General features: G+C 40.7%; 1 protein-coding gene across 1 annotated transcript; it reads left to right on the top strand.

Moving 5' to 3' along the window:
• Positions 1 to 522: 522 nt before the first annotated feature.
• GTF3C6 (general transcription factor IIIC subunit 6) lies at positions 523 to 11,151 on the top strand. Its single transcript, XM_037843216.1, has 6 exons — positions 523 to 790; positions 1,143 to 1,223; positions 1,966 to 2,029; positions 2,124 to 2,168; positions 4,294 to 4,407; positions 9,552 to 11,151. The coding sequence occupies exons 1-6, from the start codon at positions 704 to 706 to the stop codon at positions 9,851 to 9,853; spliced, it is 693 nt and encodes a 230-aa protein (XP_037699144.1). The 5' UTR covers positions 523 to 703; the 3' UTR covers positions 9,854 to 11,151.
• Positions 11,152 to 25,574: the final 14,423 nt, after the last annotated feature.

The raw sequence follows: 25,574 nt of genomic DNA, 5'->3' as shown, positions 1-25,574 counted from the left end.
CTCAGAATGCAAAGTTCATGCTCTTTACTACTAGATTATCCTGTCTCAAATACAAAGACCATTTATTTTATAATCAGAAAATCCATGAGACTACTTCAAAAAATTCTGTTCAAAACTCTTCTTCCCGTGGTTTCTTTGTATTCCCATAGCAATTTGTATCTCGTAATAGCACTTAGGGCAATCTGGTATATAATCCGTTGGGTCCATTCAAACACGCTCCTAGATTCAATGCTCCTGGAAGCCTAAAGCCCAAGTGCATTCTTGAGTTTTCACAGTTTACCCCTTATTTTTTCTAATAAATGTACGCTCAATTAACACAAGGCCGCTCCATTTTCCTCCTCCACGCTGGTTTCCTGGCTTGCACTTTCTCGATCCCCTCTCGCCAGTCCTGTCCTCCTACCTGGCTGGCGGCCAGAGAGGCCCTGGGACGCAGCGCCTCCCTCGCGGGAGCCCACTTGTAGCGGAGCCCCCTTCTTTGGTGGAAATCAGAGGCCCCTTCAGGAAAGAAACTAGCCAGGGGCCAGGGGCGGGTCTCAACCGGGCAGGGCCGCAGGCTCAGGCGGCCGCAGCTCTCGGAGCCCACCCTCCCGCCGGAAGTCGCCATCTCAGGTTCGGGAGAGGAGGTTTGAGGGCGAGGCGAGAAGAGCAAGCTCCCTGGGAGCTGCTGCCCTCACTTAAGATGGCGGCCGAAGGCGCCGTCTAGATGCTTTGCGGCCCCGTGGAACGCGGGATCATGGCGGCGGCCGAGGAGCGGAGTCGCGATGGTGGAGAAGAGGAGGAAGAGGAAGCAGTAAGTTCTATGCTGAAAGCTCGGATGGCGGTTGCGGTAACGACTTTGCCAGCTGTGTGCTGGGAAAGGAAGTGCGGGATGCGGCCGGCCAGAGGGGACCCGGTGGGCACCTCCCCGGCCTCTTGCCTCTGGGCGCGCGGAGCCGGGGAGCGTCTGGCCTCAGCCCCATTTGCCACACGTTAGAATGGGGAAGTCAGGGAAGTTACCCTGGTTGCCGTCGCTTGCTTCCTGTCGATGCAAGCAGGACCGAGTGTTCACAAAGACATGATGATTGCAATGGGGGTGTTTGGTTTCTCTTGTTAATTGCCTCTTCCCGCACGCCCGCATGTTAATAACCCCTTTCTTCCACCAGGAGCAGTTGGTTCTGGTGGAATTGTCAGGAATTATTGATTCAGACTTTCTCTCAAAATGTGAAAATAAATGCAAGATTTTGGTGAGTCTTCTAGAATTGGGGGATTGTTGTAGACTTTCTTAAATTTAAAATAGGAATGAATAATGAAATTCCCATCTCCAAAGATTAATATATATTTATTCCGTGTTTGAAAGCAGTGAACTTTTAAGGATCATCATAGAAGTACAGGGGGAATATGGAGCAGACAGGAGAAAATGCCTGAGTGCTTGAGTGTCTGAATGAGAAAGGTAAAGATTTGGAGGAGTTAAACCTTTGGTATATTTTGATATGTAACAAACAATATGATATATTTTGCAAATATGTATTCGTTTATAAAGTGAGGGGACGGAGAGGGAGACACAAAGTGAAGGAAGGTAAGTCAAATATGCATACAGAGGTTAAACTGGAAGAGAAGGAAAGGAGGATAACTATCAAAAGACTTCAGAGGCCTCACACTCTGCTGTTGACTGGAGCTGTGGCCTCAGGAGTTACCATTTGTTTTAGCACTTTACTTTAAAATCTTTGAGCTACTGTTGACAAAACTTCCCTAGTTCTTATCTTAAACTTGAAGAGGATGTTGGTTGAAATAGACCTGGCTACTCAGGTATGAATTAAGTGGTCTTCAAGTTGTGAATGCTGTGGTAGAGTACTTTTAGCTTATCTTGTACTTGCTGGAACAAGAAGCCCTCAGGGTTCCCAAGTTTTGTAGATCAGTCTCCTTGGTAGCAAGGGTACATGATGAAGTCTTATTCTAATGATTTTATGATCCTATATTTTGATGTAGGGAATTGACACTGAGAGGCCCATTCTGCAAGTGGACAGCTATGTCTTTGCTGGGGAGTATGAAGGTAGGATGACGTCACATAGATGAAACTCCTTTATGCCTTTTAGAGAAGTTAGCTCTGTTATTTCTCAACAAGTTACCATCAAGTTTTTTTGCAGATACTCTTGGGACCTGTGTTATATTTGAAGAAAATGTGGAACATGGTAAGTGATTGCTATTCTAACCCAGTGTTTTTTACTATGAAATATTTCAAACATACTTATTTACAATGATTAAGTATCTCATGTACCATTGTCTAGCTGTATGAAATCCTACCATTTTGCCAAACTTGACTCAGATTATAGTTATAAAACCTTCCAGATACATTTGAAGCCTCTTGTATATTCCTCTCCAAACTGACTCCCATCCCTCTGTCTTCAGAGGTAATCACTGTCCAGAACTTGGTGTTTATTTTTCCTGTGCCTGATTTTATATTATATTTTGTATATACACAAGCAATAAATAGCATCTTTTTGTGTATTTTCAAACTTAATACAAATTATCAAGTATTATACATATTCTGTATCTTTTTTCACTCAGATGAAGTTTATACATATTGATATATATAGCTCTAGTTTATTTTCCCTGCTGCTTAATATTCCACTTGATGACTATACCACAATTAATGGACATCTTGATTACTTCCATTTCATCAATATTTATTAATAGCTACTAATATTTATTGAGTGTCTTTTATATGCCAGGCACTGTTCTAAATGCTACATGTATTCATTTAATCCTCACCTATGAGATAGTTGAAGAAACTGAAGCAAAGAGAACTTAAATACCATTTCCAAGGTTATGCAAGAAATAAGTGGCAGAGTCAGTATTTGAACCCAAGTGGCCTGGCTCCACAGTCTACATTCTTAATTATCCTTATTACCTCAACACAAATATAAAGCCAATTTTTTTTTTTTTTTTTTTTTTTTTTTTTGAGGGAGAAAGGAAGGGAGGTTAACTTTTTATTTGGAAATAATTTCAAACTTACAGAACAATTGCAATACTGCATACAGAGAAAACTCCCATCATGTTCCCCACCCAGATACCCATCTACCAACTTTCAACATTTTGTCACATTTACTATATCATTCTATCTACTATCTATCCATCTATCTATCTATTTTTCTATTTTCAAACATTTGAGAGTAGGTTTTATACATCATGCTCCTTGAACACTTAATGCTTCTATGTACATTTCCTAAGGATAAGGATATTCACTTATGAATCCATCTTAAGTACAGTTCTCAAGTTCAAAAAATTTAACATTGATGTAAAGCTTACAATCTATATATTCCTTTTTTTTTCACATGTCCCAATAATGTCCTTTTGGCTAATTTCTCCTTCATTATTCGAGCTAGTCCAGAATATGTATTGTATTTAATTGTCATTATCTCTTTCGTGACTTTTTTTTTTTTAATTGTGGAAACCTATTCCAAGCATACCATTCAGTAGGATTTAATCACATTCACAATGTTGCACTACTCTCACTACCATCCTGACATGAATAGTCTTGTGTCTCCTTACACACGCACACACGCACATACATATATAAATGTCTCTAAGGTGTAAATATAGAAATGGAATGCTAGATTGATGAGTGTGTCTTCAACTGTATTATTAGGTTAAGCCATATGAAATTACCATTTTTGGTTAAATGTCAACAATTTCATATAGTTCAACCTAATAGATAGCACCTTGTTGTTCTCTAAAGTGTTATATTGATTCACATGCACAATGGCAGTATATGGAAGTTTTCAGTGCTTCACATCCTTGACTCAGAGCCTCATCCACCACCCTCCCTGAGCCCATGGTTTTCTAGAAAGCTATAAACCAGGCAATAAGCTGGCAGCAGTTTTTTTCTCAGCCGTTTATGAGTGGGGTATCCTCACCCAAACCTCTGGCTTGAAGCAATGAGCCTGGCTCTGAACCTTCATTTTGACTGGCAGAATTTTAAACCTTATAATCCTGTAGGTCCAAAGTCCTGGCTCCAATTTCTTTCTTCAGGACTAGAGTCTAGCAGGCCTATGACTTTAATCTCACTTATAATTTCTGTCCCCGGAGGTGTTTGTTATTTTTTAGTTCAGTTGTGCCTTCTTTTGTTATATACTTTATCTATCATTTCTCTGTGTTTAGAGCAGAAGGGATGAGTTAAACCTTGGAATTACCTCACTATGTTCAGAGGAAGTAGTTTAGTCTTAACTTCCTAAACTGGAATTAACGAGGCCTAACATGATTATTTTATTTGATGGCATCAAGCAGTATGATAATTGAGTTCATTTTATGTTCTAGTGGATGCAGAAGGCAATAACAAAACAGTGCTGAAATACAAATGTCATACAATGAAGAAGCTCAGCATGACAAGAACTCTTCTGACAGAAAAGAAGGAAGGAGAAGAGAGCATAGGTTAGTTCATTCAATTCTCTGAAAATAGGTGATTTGGTATTGCATTTGACAATAACACAGCTGCCAGGACATTCCTTGTACTTTGTAACGATAACTATATGTATTATGTTTAGACCAGTGCTGCTTGTGACTATAGCAGGCACATGTTTGTGGGGCTGGACAAATAACCACTTGATGATTTGAAAGCTCATTGCTTGATGACATATTTGAAACTCTAGTAAATAATGACTGATGAGTGTTCATGACTTGATAGATTTATTGTGTTTTAAGCAAGGAATAAACATTTGAAGGTACATTACTCATCCAGAAATCAGTTATATCACCTACACAGCTTATAGCAAACCTTTGCTCTTATCATATATATCCCAAAGCAACCCACTTTTTTAGGTACCATGTTAAAAATAATAGGAAGAGGAGGTACTTGAAGTTCTAAGTGAACTTGGAAGGCTATCAATTAGACATTCTTATTAAGTGAAGATATGTAATTGTCTTTCCTGTTAGTCTTTAGTAATCTGATAGATCTTTAGAAAAATTTGGGGTTTTGTTAATCAAAGAAGATAGCAAGCAACTATTCAAGGTTCTATTGGTTGTATTAGTTATGTTTTGCTATGTATTAAATTACCCTCAACTTGGCTTAAAAACAACAAACATTTTACATAGTTGTTGTGAGTCAGGAATTTGGGAGCGGCTTAGCTGGGGCTTGGGGTCTCGCATGAGGTTCCAGTCAGTATGTTGGCTGGGGCTACAGTCATCTGAAGGCTTGACTAGGGCTGGAATATCTGATTTTAAGATGGCTCACTCACATGACTGGCAGGTTTGTGCCCACTATTGGCAGGGGCCTCAGTTTCTTGCCTTGTGGACAACAGGCCTGCTTGTGTCCTCACGACATGGTAGCTGGCTTCTCCCAGAGCAGGTGATGCAAGAAAGTAAGGTGAAAGCCACAATGTCTTTTTTTTTTTTTTTTTTTCCATTTTTATTGAGATTGTTCAGATACCATACAATTATCCAAAGATCCAAAGTGTACAATCACTTGCCCCCAGGTACCCTCATACAGCTGTGCATCCATCACACTTAATTTTTGTTCAATTTTTAGAAACTTTTCATTACTCCAGACAAGAAATAAAGTGAAAGATGAAAAAAGAAAAAAAGAAAAGGAAACTCTAAACCTCCCCTATCCCTAACCAACCCCCCTCAATTGCTGACTCCTAGTATTGATATAGTACGTTTGTTACTGTTTATGAAAAAATGTTGAAATACTACTAACTGTAGTATATAGTTTGTAATACGTATATAGTTCTTCCCTATATGCCCCTCTATTATTAACTTCTAATTGTACTGTCATACATTTGTTCTGGTTCATGAAGTGATTTCTAGTATTTGTACAGTTGATCATGGACATTGCCCACCATAGGATTCAGTTTTATACATTTCCATCTTTTGACCTCCAACTTTCCTTCTGGTGACATATATGACTCTGAGCTTCCCCTTTCCACCTCATTCACACACCATTCGGCACTGTTAGTTATTCTCACATCTTGCTACCAACACCCCTGTTCATTTCCAAACATTTAAGTTCATCCTAATTGAACATTCTGCTCATACTAAGCAAGAGCATCTACATTTCTTCCACAAGGCAGGAGGGAGAGTCAAAGAAGGTAGAGAGGCAAAAGAAAGAGGAAACAAAAAAATGACAGCTAGGAAGCAGCAAAAGGAAAAATAACCTTAAATCAAAGTAGAATAAAGAATCAGACAATACCACCAATGTCAAGTGTCTAACATGCCTCCCCTATCCCCCCCTCTTATCTGCATTCACCTTGGTATATCACCTTTGTTACATTAAAGGAAGCATAATACAATGATTCTATTAGTTACAATCTCTAGTTTATGCTGATTGCATCCCTCCCCCAATGCCTCCCCATTTTTAACACCTTGCAAGGTTGACATTTGCTTGCTCTCCCTCGTTAAAGAACATATTTGTACATTTTATCACAATTGTTGAATACTCTAGATTTCACCAAGTTACACAGTCCCAGTCTTTATCTTTCCTCCTTTCTTGTGGTGTCTCACATGCTCCCCACCTTCCTCTCTCATCCATATTCATAGTTATCTTTGTTCAGTGTACTTACATTGTTGTGCTACCATCTCCCAAAATTGTGTTCCAAACCATGCACCCCTGTCTTCTATCACCCTGTAGTGCTCCCTTTAGTATTTCCTGTAGGGCAGGCGTCTTGTTCACAAAGTCTCTCATTGTCTGTTTGTCAGAAAATATTTTGAGCTCTCCCTCATATTTGAAGGACAGCTTTGCTGGATATAGGATTCTTGGTTGGTGGTTTTTCTCTTTCAGTATCTTAAATATATCACACCACTTCCTTCTTGCCTCCATGGTTTCTGCTGAGAGATCCGCACATAGTCTTATTAAGCTTCCTTTGTATGTAATGGATTGCTTTTCTCTTGCTGCTTTCAGGATTTTCTCTTTGTCTTTGACATTTGATAATCTGATTATTAAATGTCTTGGCGTAGGCCTATTCAGATCTCTTCTGTTTGGAGTACGCTGCGCTTCTTGGATCTGTAATTTTATGCCTTTCATAAGAGATGGGAAATTTTCATTGATTATTTCCTCTATTATTGCTTCTGCCCCCTTTCCCTTCTCTTCTCCTTCTGGGACACCAATGATACGTACATTATTGTACTTTGTTTCATCCTTGAGTTCCCGGAGACGTTGCTCATATTTTTTCATTCTTTTCTCCATCTGCTCCTTTGCGTGTAAGCTTTCAAGTGTTTTGTTCTCCAGTTCCTGAGTGTTTTCTTCTGCCTCTTGAGATCTGCTGTTGTATGTTTCCATTGTGTCTTTCATCTCTTGTGTTGTGCCTTTCATTTCCATAGATTCTACTAGTAGGTTTTTTGAACTTTTGATTTCTGCCGTATACATGTCCAGTGCTTCCTTTACAGCCTCTATCTCTTTTGCAATATCTTCTCTAAACTTTTTGAATTGATTTAGCATTAGTTGTTTAAATTCCTGTATCTCAGTTGAAGTGTACGTTTGTTCCTTTGACTGGGCCATAACTTTGTTTTTCTTAGTGTAGGTTGTAATTTTCTGTTGTCTAGGCATGGTTTCCTCGGTTATCCAAATCAGGTTTTCCCAGACCAGAACAGGCTCAGGTCCCAGAAGGAAGAAATATTCAGTATCTGGTTTCCCTGCGGGTGTGTCTTAGAAAATTGCTCCACCCTTTGATGCCTCAGGTCACTGTGCTTTTCTGCCCAGCAGGTGACGCCTGTTAGCCTATAATTCTTGACTGGTGTGAGGAGGTATGTTCCCCCAGGCTCTGGGGTCTGGTTCTGAATGGAAAGGGCCCCACCCCTTTCCTCCTAGAGAAGACAGACCCCCCAGGTGGAGGTCATTAGCATTTCAATGGTCTCGCTCTCTGCTTGTGGTGTCTCCACCCTTCCCGGAGTCACAGCCCTGGAAACTGAAAATGACTGGGGCTTTCTCCACTGAGCCAAAAAAGAAACAGATAGTCCCCTTCAGACCTGGTCCAAGGCGACCCTCCTGCTCTCCCAGGTCAGTCGTCACCCAAAGCCTCTGTCTGTTTTTTAGGGCTGCGTATCTGTAGTGAACAGTTCACACTCGCTACTTAAAACCCCAGTTGGAGCTCAGCTGAGCTATATTTGCTTGCTGGGAGAGAGCTTCTCTCTGGCACCATGCGGCTCCGCAGCTCGGGCTATGGGGGAGGGGGTCTCCCGACCTGGTTCCGCAGGTTTTACTTACAGATTTTATGCTGTGTTCTCGGGCATTCCTCCCAATTCAGGTTGGTGTATGATGAATAGATGGTCTCGTTTGTCCCCCCGCAGTTATTCTGGATTATTTACTAGTTGTTTCTGGTTTTTTGTAGTTGTTCCAGGGGAACTACTTAGCTTCCACTCCTCTCTATGCCGCCATCTTGCCCGAGTCCCCACAAGGTCTTTTAGCAGTTAGCCTTGGAAGTTGTGGGAGGGGCCTACACAGGGCCATGAGTATCAGGATGTGAGGATCACCGGGGGTCATCTTGGAGGCTGGTTACCAAACACAGACAGGAGATGTGACCCTTGCCTTCTAGGATTGCACTCGAAAGTAAACCACATTGAAATAGACATGGATGAATGTGACCTAATACTACTTCATTCAACTAAATTTTAAGTATCTGTTATGTACCAAGTGCTGTGCTAAATAATGGAGTTAAGAATGGCTTCAAGATTTTTAGCCTGGATGACTAAGGAGAACATTGTTATTGCAGGAAAAAAATATGGAAGTCAACAGTTGAAACTGAATTTATTAGAGGGAGACTTTATAAGAGTGTCATTGGAAAAGGCATGGGATCAGCAGTGAGGAAGTTTCAACAAACAGCTGCAGAGGAGTTAGTTTATAATGGGAAATGGGAGCAGATAGAGGCATGATCAGCATGGCAAGATAGGTTTGGGGTTATTAGACATGTGATAGATAAGTAATCAGTTTAGGTTTGCTGTAGACATGAATGAGGATCTACTGCAAATGTCTGGCTGAAAGGGTAAGTAATAAGGATAAAATAAAAAATGAGTAGCATTATTGGAGCAATTCTTGATTATAGGAGTTCATTGAGAAGTTAGGGCTTTGACTATGAGTATGGAAAGGAACAAGAAAATTTTCAAGGTTTTTCTTTTTTTAAGAGGTGGTTTATTTTATAATTGGATGTTCAACAGGAAAATCTTGACTTGGAAGATGTTAGAGTAGTACCATCTATTATGAAAACTAAGTAAATAAGGAAAAAATTATCGGCAAGTGACAAAGTTTTCTTTCCTCTTAGGCATGAGATAGCAGTGAGAGCTCAAATTATTTCTCAGAATGAGATGAGAATTGAATTCTGGAAAAGGGATTTGGAAGAGTAACTGAAATTAATTACTTTTAGTCATTTTGATGAAGTATACTCTATAGGCACACCAATGTTCCATGGAAAATGGACATGCATGATTTTATCAGTAGTTATAGACACTGTGTTTCTCAGTTTAAGTTGGGGTTTTATTCTGACATGTATTTACAGGATGAAAATTTAAATTAAAGAAAAATATTGTTAATATTGAAAAATTACTTTTTCATATTGACTTTCTTGGTATGTTTTTCTTCCCCTGGTTAGGTGGTGTGGAGTGGCTACAAATCAAAGATAATGATTTCTCCTATAGACCCAACATGATTTGCAGCTTCCTACATGAAAACGAAGATGAAGAAGTTGTAACTCCAGCCCCAGATAAACCTTTGGAGTTGGAAGAGCAAGAGATTCAAATGAAAGACAATTCAAACCTGAATTTTGAACAGGGAAAACCACTGCACTTAGAAATAGAGGATTCTAATCCTCTTGTCGATATCCCTTCTTCTGAAACAGACAGCTCTGTTTTGGTGGAAACTCAAGATGCTGCCTTAGAAGCCACTCCTAGATGAAATATTTCTCATAATAACTAGTCATGAATTTTTTAGAGTTTTTATATCAATAACTGGCTCTGTTTCTGTAAATTATATATTACATAATTTTTGTTGGCTATACACTTTTCTGGTTATAGCACAACTTAATATGGTGGATTCTTTCAGGACCAGACATGAATTGAATTAAAAACAAGAATGGTTTAAACAACCATAGAGACTGGACTCTTCCTTAACTAATGAGTCCTTTAAATGGGAGGTTTACTAAGGTAAGTGTATTTGTTTTTTATTGAAGCTGTCACAAATTACCACAAATTTAGTGGCTTAAAACATTAAAAATGTATTGTCTTAGATTTTGTTGGTCAGAAGTTTGGCATGGGTCTCACCTGAGCTAAAATCAAGGCATCGGCAGAGCTATACACCTTTCTGGAGGCTCTAGAGGGAAATCTGTTTCCTTGCTCATTCATTTGTTGGCAGAAGTCAATAGGCCTGAGATACCCATTTCCTTTATGTCTGTCAGCTAAAGGCCATGCCTATCTTCTAGTAGAGGCTGCCGCATTCCTTGGTTTATGGCCCCTTTCTTCCATCTTTGCCCCCAGCAACAGCAGGTCAAGTCCCTCTCATATTTTGAATCTCCTGCTTCTTCCATTATCCTATCTCTCTGACTGGGCCTTCTACTTCTTCTTTTAAGGGTCCATTTGATTACATTGGGCCCACACAGATAATCCAGGATAATCTCCCTATTTTTAAGTCTGTAACCCTGATTCCATCTGTAAATTTCATTTTGCCATATAATTTAACATATACAGGTGTAACATTAGGGATTAGGGCATGGACATCTTTGGAGGGCCATTTTTCTTTCTACCACAGTAACTATTGTATCTAGGAACAGTAAAAGAATTCTGAAGTGCATAAAAATCAAGGCACAATTCTTGATACTCCAGTTGTAATTCCATTCCTTTCCCAATTGAGAAAGATTATTGGAATTCAAGTGTAAGAGTCATTTTATTAAGATGATAACTTAGATGTGCTGTAATTTGTTTTGTAAATAAATTATTCACAAACTTTGATACTTTGTTATAGGATGAACTGTTATGAAATTGCCAATATTTTAATGTTTCTGACTATAAAAAATAGTAATTTTATACGGTTTAGCCTAATACTAAGAGTTTAAAATACACCTTTAATTGTATCTGTGCCAATTTGGATGTATTATGTCCCCCAAAATACCATTATCTTTGATGCAGTTTTGTGTGGGCAGATGTATTAATGTTGATTAGATTGTAATTCTTTGAGTCTTTCCATGGAGATGTGGCCCACCCAAATGTAGGTGATAACTCTGATTAGATAATTTCCATGGAAGCGTGGCCCCGCCCATTCAGCTTGGACCTTGATTAGTTTACTGGAGCACTGTATAAGCTCAGACAGAAGGAGCAAGCTACTACAGTCAAGAGGGACACTTTGAAGAATGCGCAGAAGCTGAGAGAGTAGCTGCAAATGAGAGACAGTTTGAAGACGGCTGTTGAAAGCAGACTCTTGTTCCAGAGAAGCTAAAAGAGGACAAACACCCCAAGAGCAACTGAAGTGACACCTTTGAGGAACTACAGCCTAGAGAGGAATGTCCTGGGGGAAAGCCATTTTGAAACCAGAACTTTGGATTAGACGCTAGCCATGTGCCTTCCCAGCTAACAGAGGTTTTCCGGACACCATTGGCCATCCTCCAGTGAAGGTACCCAATTGTTGATGACTTACCTTAGACACTTTATGGCCTTAAGACTGTGACTTTGTAACCAAATAAACCCCCTTTATAAAAACCAGTCCATTTCTGGTGTTTTGCATTCCGACAGCATTAGCAAACTAGAACAATATCTCACAGTTGATGGATATGTAACTGTTTTAACATGTTAGAGAACAAATGTTTACGATGAGGAATTTTTTTTCAACAATACGTTATATGACTTGATTATTTAATTGGCAAAACAACTATGTTGTGTATTAGTTAGGGTTCTCTAGGGAAACAGAATCAAGAAGACATCTATGAATATAAGATTTATAAAAGTGTCTCATGCAACTGTGGGTATGGATGAGTCCAAATTCCATAGGGCAGGCAGCAGAATGGCAACTCCAATGAAGATGTTCGATGAACTCCTCAGGCAGCAAACTGGCAACTCCAATGAACGTGTTCAATGAACTTCTTAGGCAATGAACTGCCAACTTCAGTGACCTCCTCAGGAAACACTTCGCTGGTCAGCTGAAGTGAAGGTCCTCTATCTGTCTTGCTTAAAAGTCTTCAACTGATTGGATTAAATCCAGATGATTGCATTCTCTCATTGTGGAAGACACACCTTTCATTGACGTAATCAGTCACAGCTGCAGCTAATTGTCTGACGATTTAATAAACCAGCCTTCTGGTTTATTAACCAGTCAAAAATGTCCATGCAGTAATGGTTAGGCCAGTGCTTCCTTGGCCAGACACCTGGGTACCATTACCTGGCCAAGTTGACACATGAACCTAACCATCACAGTCCCCCCCTTGTCAACTTGGCAGTTATACACATCACCTTAAGCCATACCTTATCTCTAAGTAGAGAACAATAACCGACATATATTTTGCCTAACTATTCTGCTGTCTTGCTACAGCTGGAAATGCACTAAATCTCTCCAGAATAGGGTGCAAGTTCTTGGGTGACAACTCTTAAAATTGATTTTCTTTAACTTAAATACTGCAAAATGAACAATACAGCTTGTGTCATGTGATAAGGGAATAAGAGAAGAAAGCAAAGATGTTTGCTTTACAGACAAATACAGACATACTCAAAACAAGGAAATATTCATGCCATCATAGTCCTTGTTTCTGTAACTGGTCAGGTGGCCATGGATCATGTTTATCACTACCTTCTTCTACTACCCATTCCGTGTTCCCTCTACCTTCAGCAAGCACTTCAGCTAGCCATGGTTCTTTGTCTGGTGGGGTGACCCAAACCCTCATTCCTGAAGTTTCTTGGCCATTGGTAGTCCTGCCTGGATAGAGTTCTTGCAGTTTTCCACTGACTTTAAACACAGGGCATGGTAGTATTAAGAGACGCCCTAGGGGATCTCCTATATTCCAGGAAAACTCTTCTTTACTTCTATTGTGTAGTTGCAGTGCTATTTCCCCTTGACAGGATCAGTCACCCCAGCCAATACAGTAATCCCCTTCCTTGTCTGTTGATTCAGAGGCATAAGAAGACCAAAGTGGCCAGTTGACAGTCTTAACTTCCAGTTCAATGGGATTATTCTTGTGTTTCCTGGTGAAAGCACTTCTCCTTTTGTAACAAACACTTGTAGACCAGCAGAGCTTAAGCTTCCAGGGACAGGAAGCAAAAATTTTCCTAGTGGATCACTAGGAGTGATAGTGAGTGGTGCCACTCCTGTTTCCACCCCTTGATTCCTGGACCCATGAATCCTGGCTATGGGAGAAACAGCACCATAGAGTGGGCACTGATTCAGAGCATACACAGCCTCCTGGAGAACACTGGGCCCAGCCCTGTAAGGTATTGCCACCTAGTTAGCACGGTAGTTGAGTCTTCAATAGGCCATTCCACTGTTCTATCAACCCAGCTGCCTCTGGATGATGGGGAATGTGGTAAGACTGGAGAATTCCATGAGCATGTATCCATTCCTTCACTTCATTTGCTGTGAAGTGGGTTCCTTGGTCAGAAGCAATGCTGTGTGGAATGCCATGACGGTGGATAGGGCATTCTGTAAGTCACAGATGGTGATTTTGGCAGAGGCATTTCATGCGGGGAAGGTAAACCCTTATCCAGAGTATGTTTCTATTCCAGTAAGAATGAATTGCTGCCCCTTCCATGATGGAAGTGGTCCAGTGTAATCAATCTGCCACCAGGTAGCAGGCTGATCACCCCGAGGAATGGCGCCATATCAGGGACTGAGTGTGGGTCTCTGCTGCTGGCAGATTGGGCAATCAGCAGTGGCTGTGGCCAGGTCAGCCTTGGTGAATGGAAGTCCATGTTGCTGAGCCCATGCATAACCTCCATCCCTACCACCATGACCACTTTGTTCATGAGCCCATTGGGCAATGACAGGAGTGGTTGGGGAAAGAGGCTGATTGCTATCCACCGAACAGGTCATTTTATCCACTTGGTTATAAAATCTGCTGAAGTCACCCTCTGGTGAGCATTCGTATGGGACACAAATATCTTCATGTTGTTTGCCCACTCAGAAAGGTCTATCCACATACCTCTTCCCCAGACTTCTTTGTCACCAATCTTCTAATCATGTTCCTTCCACGTCCCTGACCATCCAGCCAAACCATTAGCAATAGCCCACAAATAAGTATACAAATGCACCTTGGGCCAGTTCTTCTTCCAAGCAAAGTGAACAACCAGGTGCACTGCTCGAAGTTCTGCCCATTGGGAGGATTTCCCCTCACCACTGTTCTTCAGGAACATCCCAGAAAGGGGCTGCAGTGCTGCAGCTGTCCACTTTTGGGTGGTGCCTGCATATCATGCAGAACCATCTGTAGACCAGGCCCGAGTTTTCTCTTCCTCAGTCAACTGATTGTAAGGAACTCCCCAAGATGCCATAACTGTTGGCTGGGAAAGAGAAGGTGAGGTGGCAGGAGTGGGAGCCATGGGCATTTGAGCCACTTCCTCGGGTAACTTGTGCCTTCAGGACTTGCTCGAGCTCTATCTCATATATACCATTTCCATTTTATGATGAAGTGCTGCTGTGCACACCCAACTTTATGGCTTGGTGGGTCAGACAACACCCAGCTCAAGATAGGTAACTCAGGTCTCATGGTAACTTGGTGGCCCATGGTTAAGCGTTCTGTCTCTACTAAAGCCCAGTAGCAGGCCAACAGCTGTTTCTCAAATGGAAAGTAGTTATTTGCATAGGATGGTAAGGCTTTACTCTAAAATCCTAAGGGCCTGTGTTGTAATTCTCCTATAGGAGCCTGCCAAAGCTTCCAAACAGCATCTCTATTTGCCACTGACACTTCCAACACCATTAGGTCAGCTGGATAATATGGTCCAAGTGGCAGAGCAGCTTACACAGCAGCCTGGATCTGTCACAGAGCCTCATCTTGTTCTTGTCCCCCCACAAAACTAGAAGCTTTTCTGGTCACTTGGTAAATGGGCTGGAGTAGCACACCCAAATGAGGAATATGTTGTCTCCAAAATCCAAAGAGGCCAACTAATAATTGTGCCTTTTTGGTCATAGGACGGGCCAGATGCAACAGCTTATCCTTCACCTTAGAAGGGATATCTTGACAGGCCCCACACCACTGGACACCTAGAAGTTTTACTGAGGTGGAAGGCCCCTGTATTTTTGTTCGATTTATCTCCCATCTTCTGCCACTCAATACCTTACCAACAAATCTAGAGTAGTTGCTACTTCTTGCTCACTAGGTCTAATCAACATAATATCATCAATTTAATGGGCCAGTGTGATGTCTTGTGGGAGGGAAAAATGATCAAGATCCCTGTGGACAATATTATACATAGGGCTGGAGAGTTGATATACCCCTGAGGTAGCACAGTGAGTGTAAACTGCTGGCCTTGCCAGCTGAATGCAAACTGTTTCTGGAGGTCCTTACTGACAGCTATTGAGAATAAAGCATTTGCTAGCTCAATAGCTGCATACCTGGTACCAGGAGAGGAGTTGATTTTCTCAAGCAATGATACCACATCTGGAACAGCAGCTGCAATTGGAGTCACCACCTGGTTAAGCTTACGATAATCTACAGTCATCCTCCAAGACCCATCTGTTTTCTGCACAGGCCAAATAGGAGAGTTGAAAGGGAATGTGGTGGGAATCACCACCCCTGCATCCTTCAAGTCCTTAAGAGTGGCATTAATCTCTGCAATCCTCCCCCCGCCAGGAATCTGGTGTTGCTTCTGGTTTATTATTTTGCTTGGTAGCAGCAGTTCTAATTGTTTCTACTTGCCCTTTCCCACTATAATAGCCCTCACTCCAGGAGTCAGGGAACCAATGTGAGGATTCTGCCAGTTGCTGAGTATGTCTATTCCAATTATGCAATCCAGAGCTGGGAAAATAACCACAGAATGGGTCCAGGGACCCACTGGATGCACTGTGAGATGGACCTGAGCTAAAACTCCATTAATCACCTGACCTCCATAAGCCCCAACTCTGACTGGTGGACCAGAGTGACATTTTGGGGCTCCTGGAATTAATGTCACTTCTGAACCAGTGTCTAATAATCCCTGAAATATCTGATCATTTCCTTTTCCCCAATGCACAGTTACCCTGGTAAAAGGCTGCAGGTCCCCTGGGGAAGGTTGGGAGGAAGATTAACAGTATAAGTTTTTGGCAGTGTTAACAGGGTCCTTCCCCAAGGGTACCCGGTCTTCCCCTCATTCAAGGGGATCTGGATCTGTAAACTGTCTCAAGTCTGGAAATTGATTAAGGGGCCGTGACTCTCTGTTTTTGTAATTCAAGGTAGACTTTTGTTCACTTGACCTGGAATTCTTCTGCTTATACAGCTCAAACAAGAATTTTACTGCTAGGTGCTCCATGATCTACTAGGCAATGCCATAAGTCTCTGTGAATCAGATTATTTTGACTGCTGCTTTGAGCCTGATTTCCATTATGGTAGCCATGCCCACCTTGTCTTTAATGATTAACTGCTGCCATGTGGCTTCTGCCAACTCGAGATCCAATTATCCCCATCATGTTTAAGGATTCCAGCTCAGTGACAACAGTTCCCACAGTAATACCAGACCTACAGAGAAGGACAACTACAGAGCTCTTCAGGGATGATGGAGCTAGTCTCACAAGTTTATTCCTCACAGTCCTCTGGACATTCTAGGGGTGTGTGAGCAGGTCTTCCATGATAAATCCACTCTTAACATTCCAATCTCTCTAAGCCTTTGAATCCCCTCCTCTACATTATACCAGGGAAGTTCTGTCATTTCGACCTCAGATAATGCCAGCCACCTTTTGATCCATGTTTCAGGTAACCACCCAAACACTTAACACCCTTTCTGACCCCTCAAGGTACAATATTGAATGCAGAAGAATCTCTGCTTAGTGGGCCCATATCAATAAATTCAGCCTGATCCAACTTTAAATTTCTTCCACCATTATCCCACATGCTTAATATCCATTCCCAAACATATTCCCCTGATTTCTGTCTGTATAAGTTGGAAAACTCATACAGTTCTTTTGGAGTATAGCGTACTTCCACGTGGGTCACACTTCGTACCTCACCCTTTGGGGTCTGTTGGGACTTTAGTCTAGTTATAGGTCTTGAAGCAAAGACTGGTGGTGGGGGTGGGTCATCAAAAGAATTAGAAGTATTCTTCAAGCCATTTACCTCAGGGCGTTCTGTTGCAGTTTCATCTTGTGAACCAGGATTAATCTCTCCAGAGCAGTGAGAGCTGCTTCCTCAGGGGAGGTGATTACAGGATTAGCAGGCACTGAAGTGTTAATCTCTTTAGGTATAGGTTGGATGGCAGGCTCCTTAGGGCAGACTGAAGGTGGGGAAACTGTTTCCTCAGGACGGACTGGAGGTGGGGGGTGCTGCTTCTTCAGGACAGACCCCTACAGGTATATGTAACAAAGACTCAGCAGAATCCAGGGTTCCAATGTCCTCACTGCCATTATTATCAATCCATATGTCCCCATCCCAAGTTTCAGGATCCCATTCTTTTCTAATCAATGCCTTTATTTTAACAGCAGACACCCTGCAAGGTTGATATTTTAGTTTACATTGTAAATCTGCTATTCACACAATGAGACTCTGCATCTGTTTTTCAGAAATCTCAGGTCTGCGACCACAGGAAATGATTTTCTTTCAAGGCACAAATAGAAACCTTTACATCTATCATACAGTGCTTAATTTTTAAATTTGAAGCCTTTAGTTCATCCCTTTCTCTTATAACTTTATCCAGTGTATCTAAGAGCAACCAGCCAACATCATTATACCTTTTAACCCTGCAAAACTGTGTGAAGGTGTCAAAAATACTGTCACCCAGAGCTCTGCTTCATACAGAAGTATGATTAGGAGAATCAAATGGTGATATTTTGTTTATCTCCATTGCCAACTCACGCTTTGGGTTGTCAGTGCCATCTTGATTATTGAAAATGGAGTCATCAGCAGTGTCTTTGAATCCTATCAGAGTAGGAAACCAATTGTAAAAGCCCATTTTAAGAATCTATTCCTGAAGAACCACTTCTGGTACCAAATTGTATTCGTTTGGGTTCCCTAGGGAAACAGAATCAACAAGAGATATCTATAAATAAAAGATCTATAAAAGTGTCTCATGCAACTGTGCCTATGCACGAGTCCAAATTCCATAGGGCAAGCAGAAGAATGACAACTCCAATGAACATGTTCGATGAACTCCTCAGGCAGCAAACTGGCAACTCCGATGAACATGTTCGATGAACTTCTCAGGCAACGAACCGCCAACTTCAACGAATTCCTCAGGAAACTCTTTGCTTGTCAGCTGAAGAAGAAGTGAAAGTCCTCTATCTGTCTTGCTTAAAAGTCTTCAACTGATTGGATTAAATCCAGTTGATTGCATTCTCTCATTGTGGAAGACACACCCTTCGTTGACATAACCAGTTACAGCTGCAGCCAACTGACTGATGATTAAATAAACCAGCCTTCTGGTTTATTAGCCAGCCACAAATGTCCTTGCAGTAATGGTTAGGCCAGTGCTTGCTTGGCCGGACACCTGGGTACAATTACCTGGCCAAGTTGACACATGAACCCAACCATCACACCTTGTGTTTTAGTTTCCTTGTTGCTGAAGCAAATACCATTCAATGGGTTAGCTTAAACAATGGGAATTTATCAGCTCATGGTTTTAAGGCTAGAAGACGTCCAAATCAAGTCCTCGAAATGCAATGCTTTCTTCCCAAAGACTAGTGTTTCGGTGATCCTTGGTCCTTGGCTCCTCTGTCACATGGCAGTGCACAAGGCAACCTTTCCTGGACTCTCCCTTCTCTTCTGGTTTCTGTTGACTTTCAGCTTCTTGCTGCTCCCTCTGTGGCTTTCTCTGTCTGTCTGAATTTCATTCTACTTATAAAGGACTCCAGTAATAGGATTAAGAACCATCCTGATTGAGTTTAAGAACATATTTCTCTGGGGTACATAGCTCCAAACCAGCACACCTTGATTAAGAGAATTTCCAAATTAGAAGCATTTATGTCTTTCCCAATTTTTGTAAGACTTTTTTAGTCTCAGCTTTTGTTTAATAAAAGGTTCATTTTTCCCACCATATGTATATATAGGAAAGACTGCTAATTGCCCAACCCAATAGCTCTCTCTCTCTTTTTGTAACACAATCCCAGAATTTATTGTGCCCAGCTTTCTTGCAGATACATGGAGCTATTTTGTAAATTATTATAACCTCTAATAATTGGATGTATTTTGTTGAGTTCAAATTACCACCAATTGACAGGCATATCTTCTTTCCAGTTAGTACCACTAACTTTTCTTTTTCATTTTCTTCCCCCCACCCCCAGCCAAATTGCAAAATGAAATTAAACTTCATTCTGCCTTCAACATGCAAAACTCTTCTGAGATTATTTTTTAGTTATTTTTGCTAATAACTATAGAGCATAAAATGATTAGCAAAACCCACTTTGCTGGTGTGGATCTATTATATCCCCCAGAAAAGCCATGTTCTTTAATGCAATCTTGTGGGGGCAGACCTATTGTGGGTGGGGTTTTTTTTAATGCAATTTCAATGAAATATAGTCACATACCATACAATCATTCAAAGTGTACAGTTGTTCACAGTATCATCATTAAGTTGTGCATTCATCACAGTTTTTGAACATTTTCATTACTCCAAAAAATAAAAAGAATAAAAAATAAAAGTGAACATGAACACCTAAAGCATCCCATGCCCCTCATCACCGCAATTATTCATTTACTTTTTATCTCCATTTTTCTACTCATTTGTCCATATACTGGGTAAAGGGAGTGTGAGCCAGCCATAAGGTTTTCAAAATCACAGTCACACCATATAAGCTATATAGTTATACAATCGTCTTCAAGAATCAAGGATACCGGATTGCAGTTCAACAGTTTCACATATTATTATTACTTATTTTATTTATTCCAATAAACTAAAAACTAAAAAGGAATATCTCTATACAGCATAACAGTTACCTCCAGAATGACCTCTCAACTCCATTTTAAATCTCAGCCACTGCAGCAACATGAATAGAAAAGAACATGATGGTGTCAATTTTTTCACTAAGCTGGCAATATCTGTTAATTAACTTATTATGACCAGCTATGTAGCACATAATGAATGGATGGGTGGATTTTTGGACATTTCTCTGATGACCATAAGAAATAATTTTTCATGATCTCACATTCCCTTTGTCCAGTGTATGGACAGGTGAGTAGAAAAATGAGGACAAAAACAAAATGAAAAATAGGGTGGGATGGGGGGCAATGGAATGTTTTGGGTGTTCTGTTTTACTTTTACTTTTATTTTTTTGGAATAAGAAAAATGTTCAAAGGTTGATTCTGGTGATGAATGCACAACTATATGATGGTACTGGAGTACTTGAGAGAGCTCAAGAGGCAGCACTGATGCTGATGCTTAGATATGCTTGGAGATGCAGACAGGAGGACCTTTGGAGATGCTAAGCTAAGAGATGAAGCCCAGAGTTTGCCCTGCAGAAGGCTGAGAGACGACCCCCAGATGCTTAGAGAGAAATGACCTGGGAGAACAAGTATGGCTGCATGGAAGCTGAGAGAGAAAAGCTAAGAGAGACATTTTGGAGAGAAGCTAAGAGCTGACTCAGACTGAGATGCCTGGAGATGCAGACAGGAAGTAGTTTGGATTTGCTAAGCTAAGAATTGAAGCCCAGAATTTGACCAGAGAAGCTAAGAGAAGACACCCATATGATTAGAGAGAAATGCCCTGGGAGAACAAGCAAGACTGCACAGGATCTGAGAGAGAGAAGCTAAGAGAGACAGAAGCCCAGAGACATTTTGGAGAAAGCCATTTGAAACCAAAACCTGGGAGCACAGGACCAGCAGACGCCAGCCATGTGCCTTCCCAGCTGACAGAGGTGTTCCAAACGCCATTGGCCTTTCCTCAGTGAAGGTATTGTCTTGTTGATGCCTTAGTTTGGACACTTTTATGGCCTTAGAACTGTAAATTTATAACTAATAAATCCCCTTTACAAAAGCTAACCCATTTCTGGTGTTCTGCATAATGGCAATTCTAGTAAACGAGAACAATGATACATTCAAAGTGGACCCAAGAATTCTATTTCAGCAAAACTATTCTACAAAAGTGAGGGAGAAATTAAAATATTCCCACGTAAGCCAAAACTGAGAGGATCTGTAGCCAGAATACCTGTTCTTCAAGAAATACTAGAGAACTTTAGGCCAAAATAAAAAGACTCTATACAGTAACTTGAATGCACCTGAAGAAATAAAGAGTACCAGGTAAAGGTAACTATATAGGTAAATACAAAACAGTATAAATGTATTTTTTGGTTGTAACTTTTTTTTCTCCTTACTGATTTTTAAAAGGGAACTTCTTAAAGTAACAATTATAAATGGTGTGGCTGGGCATTCAGTTAGGGGGTCCACAAGACCATCCTCAGTTTTGGTGATTTGCTAGGAGAATTCATAGTATTCACTGCTATGGTTTATTACAGTGAAAAAGACAAGCAAAATCAACAAAGGGAAAAGCAAATAGGGTGAAATCTGGAAGAAAACAGGTGTAAGCTTCCAAGAGTCTTCACCCAGTGGAGTCACACAGGATGTGCTACATACCCCCAGCAATGGGCTGTGGGAAAACAAGTGAAATGCTGTCAAATAGGGAAGATTGTTAGAGGCTCAGCACTTGATGTTTTTATTGGGGGCAGGTCTCATAGGCAACCTCTGCCTGGCACATACCTAGAATCCAGACTTCCAAAAGGAAATCAGATGTTCAGCAGAAACCACACTCTTTGTATAAATAGTTTAGGAACTATGGGCCAGACTTATCAGTTAGAGAATTAGGAACCCTTCTGAAATCCAAGTTCCCAGGTTCCAAACAAGGGCCAACCTTGCAAGCAGGTTTTTCTAAGGATAAGCAGCCAGGCATGACATGTTAATGTATAGGCATATAATCTACAAAGATGTAATTTGTATGACAATAATAGCACAAAGTATGGAGTAGGGAATGGAGTTATGTAGAAGCAGTTTTATATATTACTGAAATTAAGTTGGTATTAATACAAACTAGATTGTTATAAATTAAGATGTTAATTTTAATCCACAAATCAATCACTAAGAAAATAACTCAAAAATATAGTAAAATAAATTACAAGGGAATTAAAATGGTATACTAGAAATTATTTATTTAACACAAAAGAAGGGAGAAATGGAGGAATAGAGGAATAGAAAGATATAAAACATAGAAAACAGCAAAATGGCAGATATGAATCCCACTTTATTAGTAGTTACATTCAATGTTAATGGATGAAATACTCCAGTCAAAGGGCAGAGACTGGCAGAATGTATTTTTTTAATTAAGTTTTATTTAGATATATATTCACATACCATACAATCATCCATGGTGTACAATCAACTGTCCACAGTACCATCAAATAGTTGTGCATTGATCACCCCAATCTATTTTTTTAAATTTTATTTTGAAATAAATTCAAAGTTACATGAATAGTTGCAAAAACAATACTAGCCCCATACACAGAATTCCATCATACCCTGACCCCCCTCCCCCAATAGCTTAATCCACCAACTTTAACATGCTGTCACATCACTATTTCTTTCCCTTCCTTCCTCCCTCCCTCCCTATCTATCAGCCATCATATATTTCTCTGTCTTCTGAATATATGAGAGTTAGCTGCACACATCCTTGAATATCCACTATAATTTACGTATGTACTCCCCATGAACAAGAACATTGTTTTATGTAATTCCATTAAGCTGAACTAAGAAGTATAAGAGATTCAACAATGATACAATGCTTACATTCTGTATTTCCTTTTCCTTATGTCTAAACTGTGTCCCTTCGAGGCACCTGTCCTCCACCCTCCAATCCCATCCAAGTTCATCCTTAGCATTCAATTGTCGTCTAGTTAGACTGTCTTTTTTTTTTCTTTCTTTCTTTTTTCAATTGTGGAAACATATATACAGTCTAAATCTTCCCATTCCACCCCTTTCCTAGCCTTCCATTAGTGGGATTAATCACATTTAGAATAATGTTATGCTCTTTCCCACCATCCATTACTAGAAATTTCCCTTCACCTCAAACAACAACCCTACACTCCTTTCATAACTTCCCATTGCCCCTTCCCCCATTTCTCTTAATCCAGACTCTACTTTTCATCTCTATGGTTATATTCTCTGATAATTTCTTTGTGTTTACTGTGGGGCTTAAAATTAACCTCTTAAATCCCTATCAATCTTGTTTTTCTTTGATACCACCTTCACTTCAATAGGGCACATAAACTATGTTTCTATACTCCTTCATTCCCCCACCTTTATATAGTTGTCTAAAATTACATATTTTACATTGAGTTCAAAACCATTGATTTGTCCTTAGAGTTTCTGTATTTTTTATCATGTAGGAAGTAAATAGTGGAGTTATAGTTCAAAAATTATTGACCTTTATTTGTATTCCATTGTGTTTGGAGAATGTTCTTTGAGTATATTCAATTTTTCTTTTTTTTAATTTCTTGAGGCCTGTTTTATGTCTCAGCTTACGGTCCCTTCTGGGGAAAGAACTGTGATCACTAGAGAAAAATGAGTGTCCTGGTGATTTTGGATGTAAGGTACTATGTATGTCTGTTAAAATTCTCCATATCTCTTTCTCCTTTCTTCGTCTCTCTGTTGGTAGGGCTTCCTTTAGAATCTGAAGTAGGGCAGGTCTTTTATTGGCAAAGTCTCTCAGCATTTGTTTGTCTGTGAAAAATTTAAGCTCTCCCTCAAATTTGAAGGAGAGTTTTGCTGGATAAAGTATTCTTGGCTGGACATTTTTCTCTCTCAGAATTTTAAATATGTCATGCCACTGCCTTCTCGCCTCCATAGTGGCCACTGAGTAGTCACTACTTAGTCTTATATCGTTTCCTTTGTATGTGGTGAATTGCTTTTCTCTTGCTGCTTTCAGAACTTGCTCCTTCTCTTCAGTATTTGAGAGTCTGATCAGAATATGTCTTGGGGTGAGTTTATTTGGATTTCTTCTATTTGGAGTTCGCTGGGCATTTATGCTTTGTGTATTTATATTGTGTAGAAGGTTGGGGAAGTTTTCCCCAACAATTTCTTTGAATATTCTTTCTGGACCTTTACCCTTCTCTTCCCCTTCTGGGACACCAATGAGTCTTAAGTTTGGATGTTTTATTTTATCTATTGTATCCCTGAGATCCATTGCGATTTTTTCAATTTTTTTCTCCATTCTTTCTTTTGTTCTTTCATTTTCTGTTCTGTGTATTTCTAGGGCACTGAGATGTTGTTCAACTTCCTCCAGTCTTGAATTGTGAGTATCCAGAGTCTTTTTAATTTGGCCAACAGTTTCTCTTATTTCCATAATATCTTCTATTTTTTTTATTTACTCTAGCAATGTCTTCTTTATGCTCTTCTAGGGTCTTTTTTATGGTGCTTATGTCCTGGGCCATGGTCCTCTTGATGTCCTTTAAATCCTTTGCCATGTTTTCATTCTTTGATTGTACCTCTTTAATTAATTTTGCGAGGAATAACGTTTCTTCCGAAATCTTGATTTGTGTGTTTGGAGCTGGATTCTCCATATCATCTGGTTTTGTCATATACATTAAGATTTTCTGTTGTTTTTGGCCTCTTGGCATTTGTTTTGCTTGATAGGGTTCTTTCAAATTGTATCAGAAAAAAAAAAGGATATCGATATTTTTCAGAGACAGTTTGATGGCATGCAATTTCTCTAGGTAACCAGCAGATGGCATCTGTGAGCCACCTATGTCCCTCCAGTCAGTAGTGTGGGGAAATGATTCTTGTATGTTCAGTTGGAGAACTCAGCCTGGGCACGCCACCAGGGTCGCCCGCCCTGAATGTGGGGCGCGCGCACGGGTGGCCAGGGAGGAGGGGCAGCTCTCTCTCGGTGTCCCATAAACCATCAGACTTGGCGTAGTGCCTCTGGGTTCTCTGAGCGGATCCCCCCTCCGAGCCACGATCCTCCCTCAGCCGAGAGAAAATGCCGTGCTACGTCATCAGTGTGCGCCATCCCTCTAGGGAAGCCCTGGGCCCCTTGGCTGTGCCGCGGAGCTCTCAGCTCGTTTCAGAATGCCGATTGTGTGAGGCTGTCTCCACTGCAACTCCTTGTGGGCTGAGAGCAGCCGAGGTTTTCTCCACAGAGAGAGAGCAAGAGACAGAATATTTCCCCCTATTCTCCCAAGGTCAGCCATCATCAAACGCTTCTGTCTGCTTGTTGAGGACTCGCTGTCTGTATTGAGCAGTTATCACTAAAACCTCACTTGGGGCTGGGCTGAGAAAGTGCGTGGCGCGGCTGCCTTGAGGGAGGGGCTACTGGCTCTAGGTTTTCGGCTCTCAGCACGGGTCCGTAGTTTTACTTACAGATTTTATGCTGTGATCTCAGGCATTCCTCCCAATTCATGTCAGTGGATGTTGAGTGTACAGTCACGTTTGTCTCCCTGCTACCATTCCAGGTTATTTACTGGTTTTTTGTTCATTTATGAATTGTTCTGGGGGAGACTAAGTCTTCCACCTCTTTCTATGCCGCCATCATCCCAGAATACCCCC

The sequence above is a fragment of the Choloepus didactylus genome, chromosome 7 (assembly GCF_015220235.1).
Source record: "Choloepus didactylus isolate mChoDid1 chromosome 7, mChoDid1.pri, whole genome shotgun sequence".
NCBI lineage: Eukaryota > Metazoa > Chordata > Mammalia > Pilosa > Megalonychidae > Choloepus > Choloepus didactylus.
The sequence above is the reverse complement of the archived record's forward strand: the minus strand, read 5'-3'. Positions and strand labels throughout refer to the sequence as shown.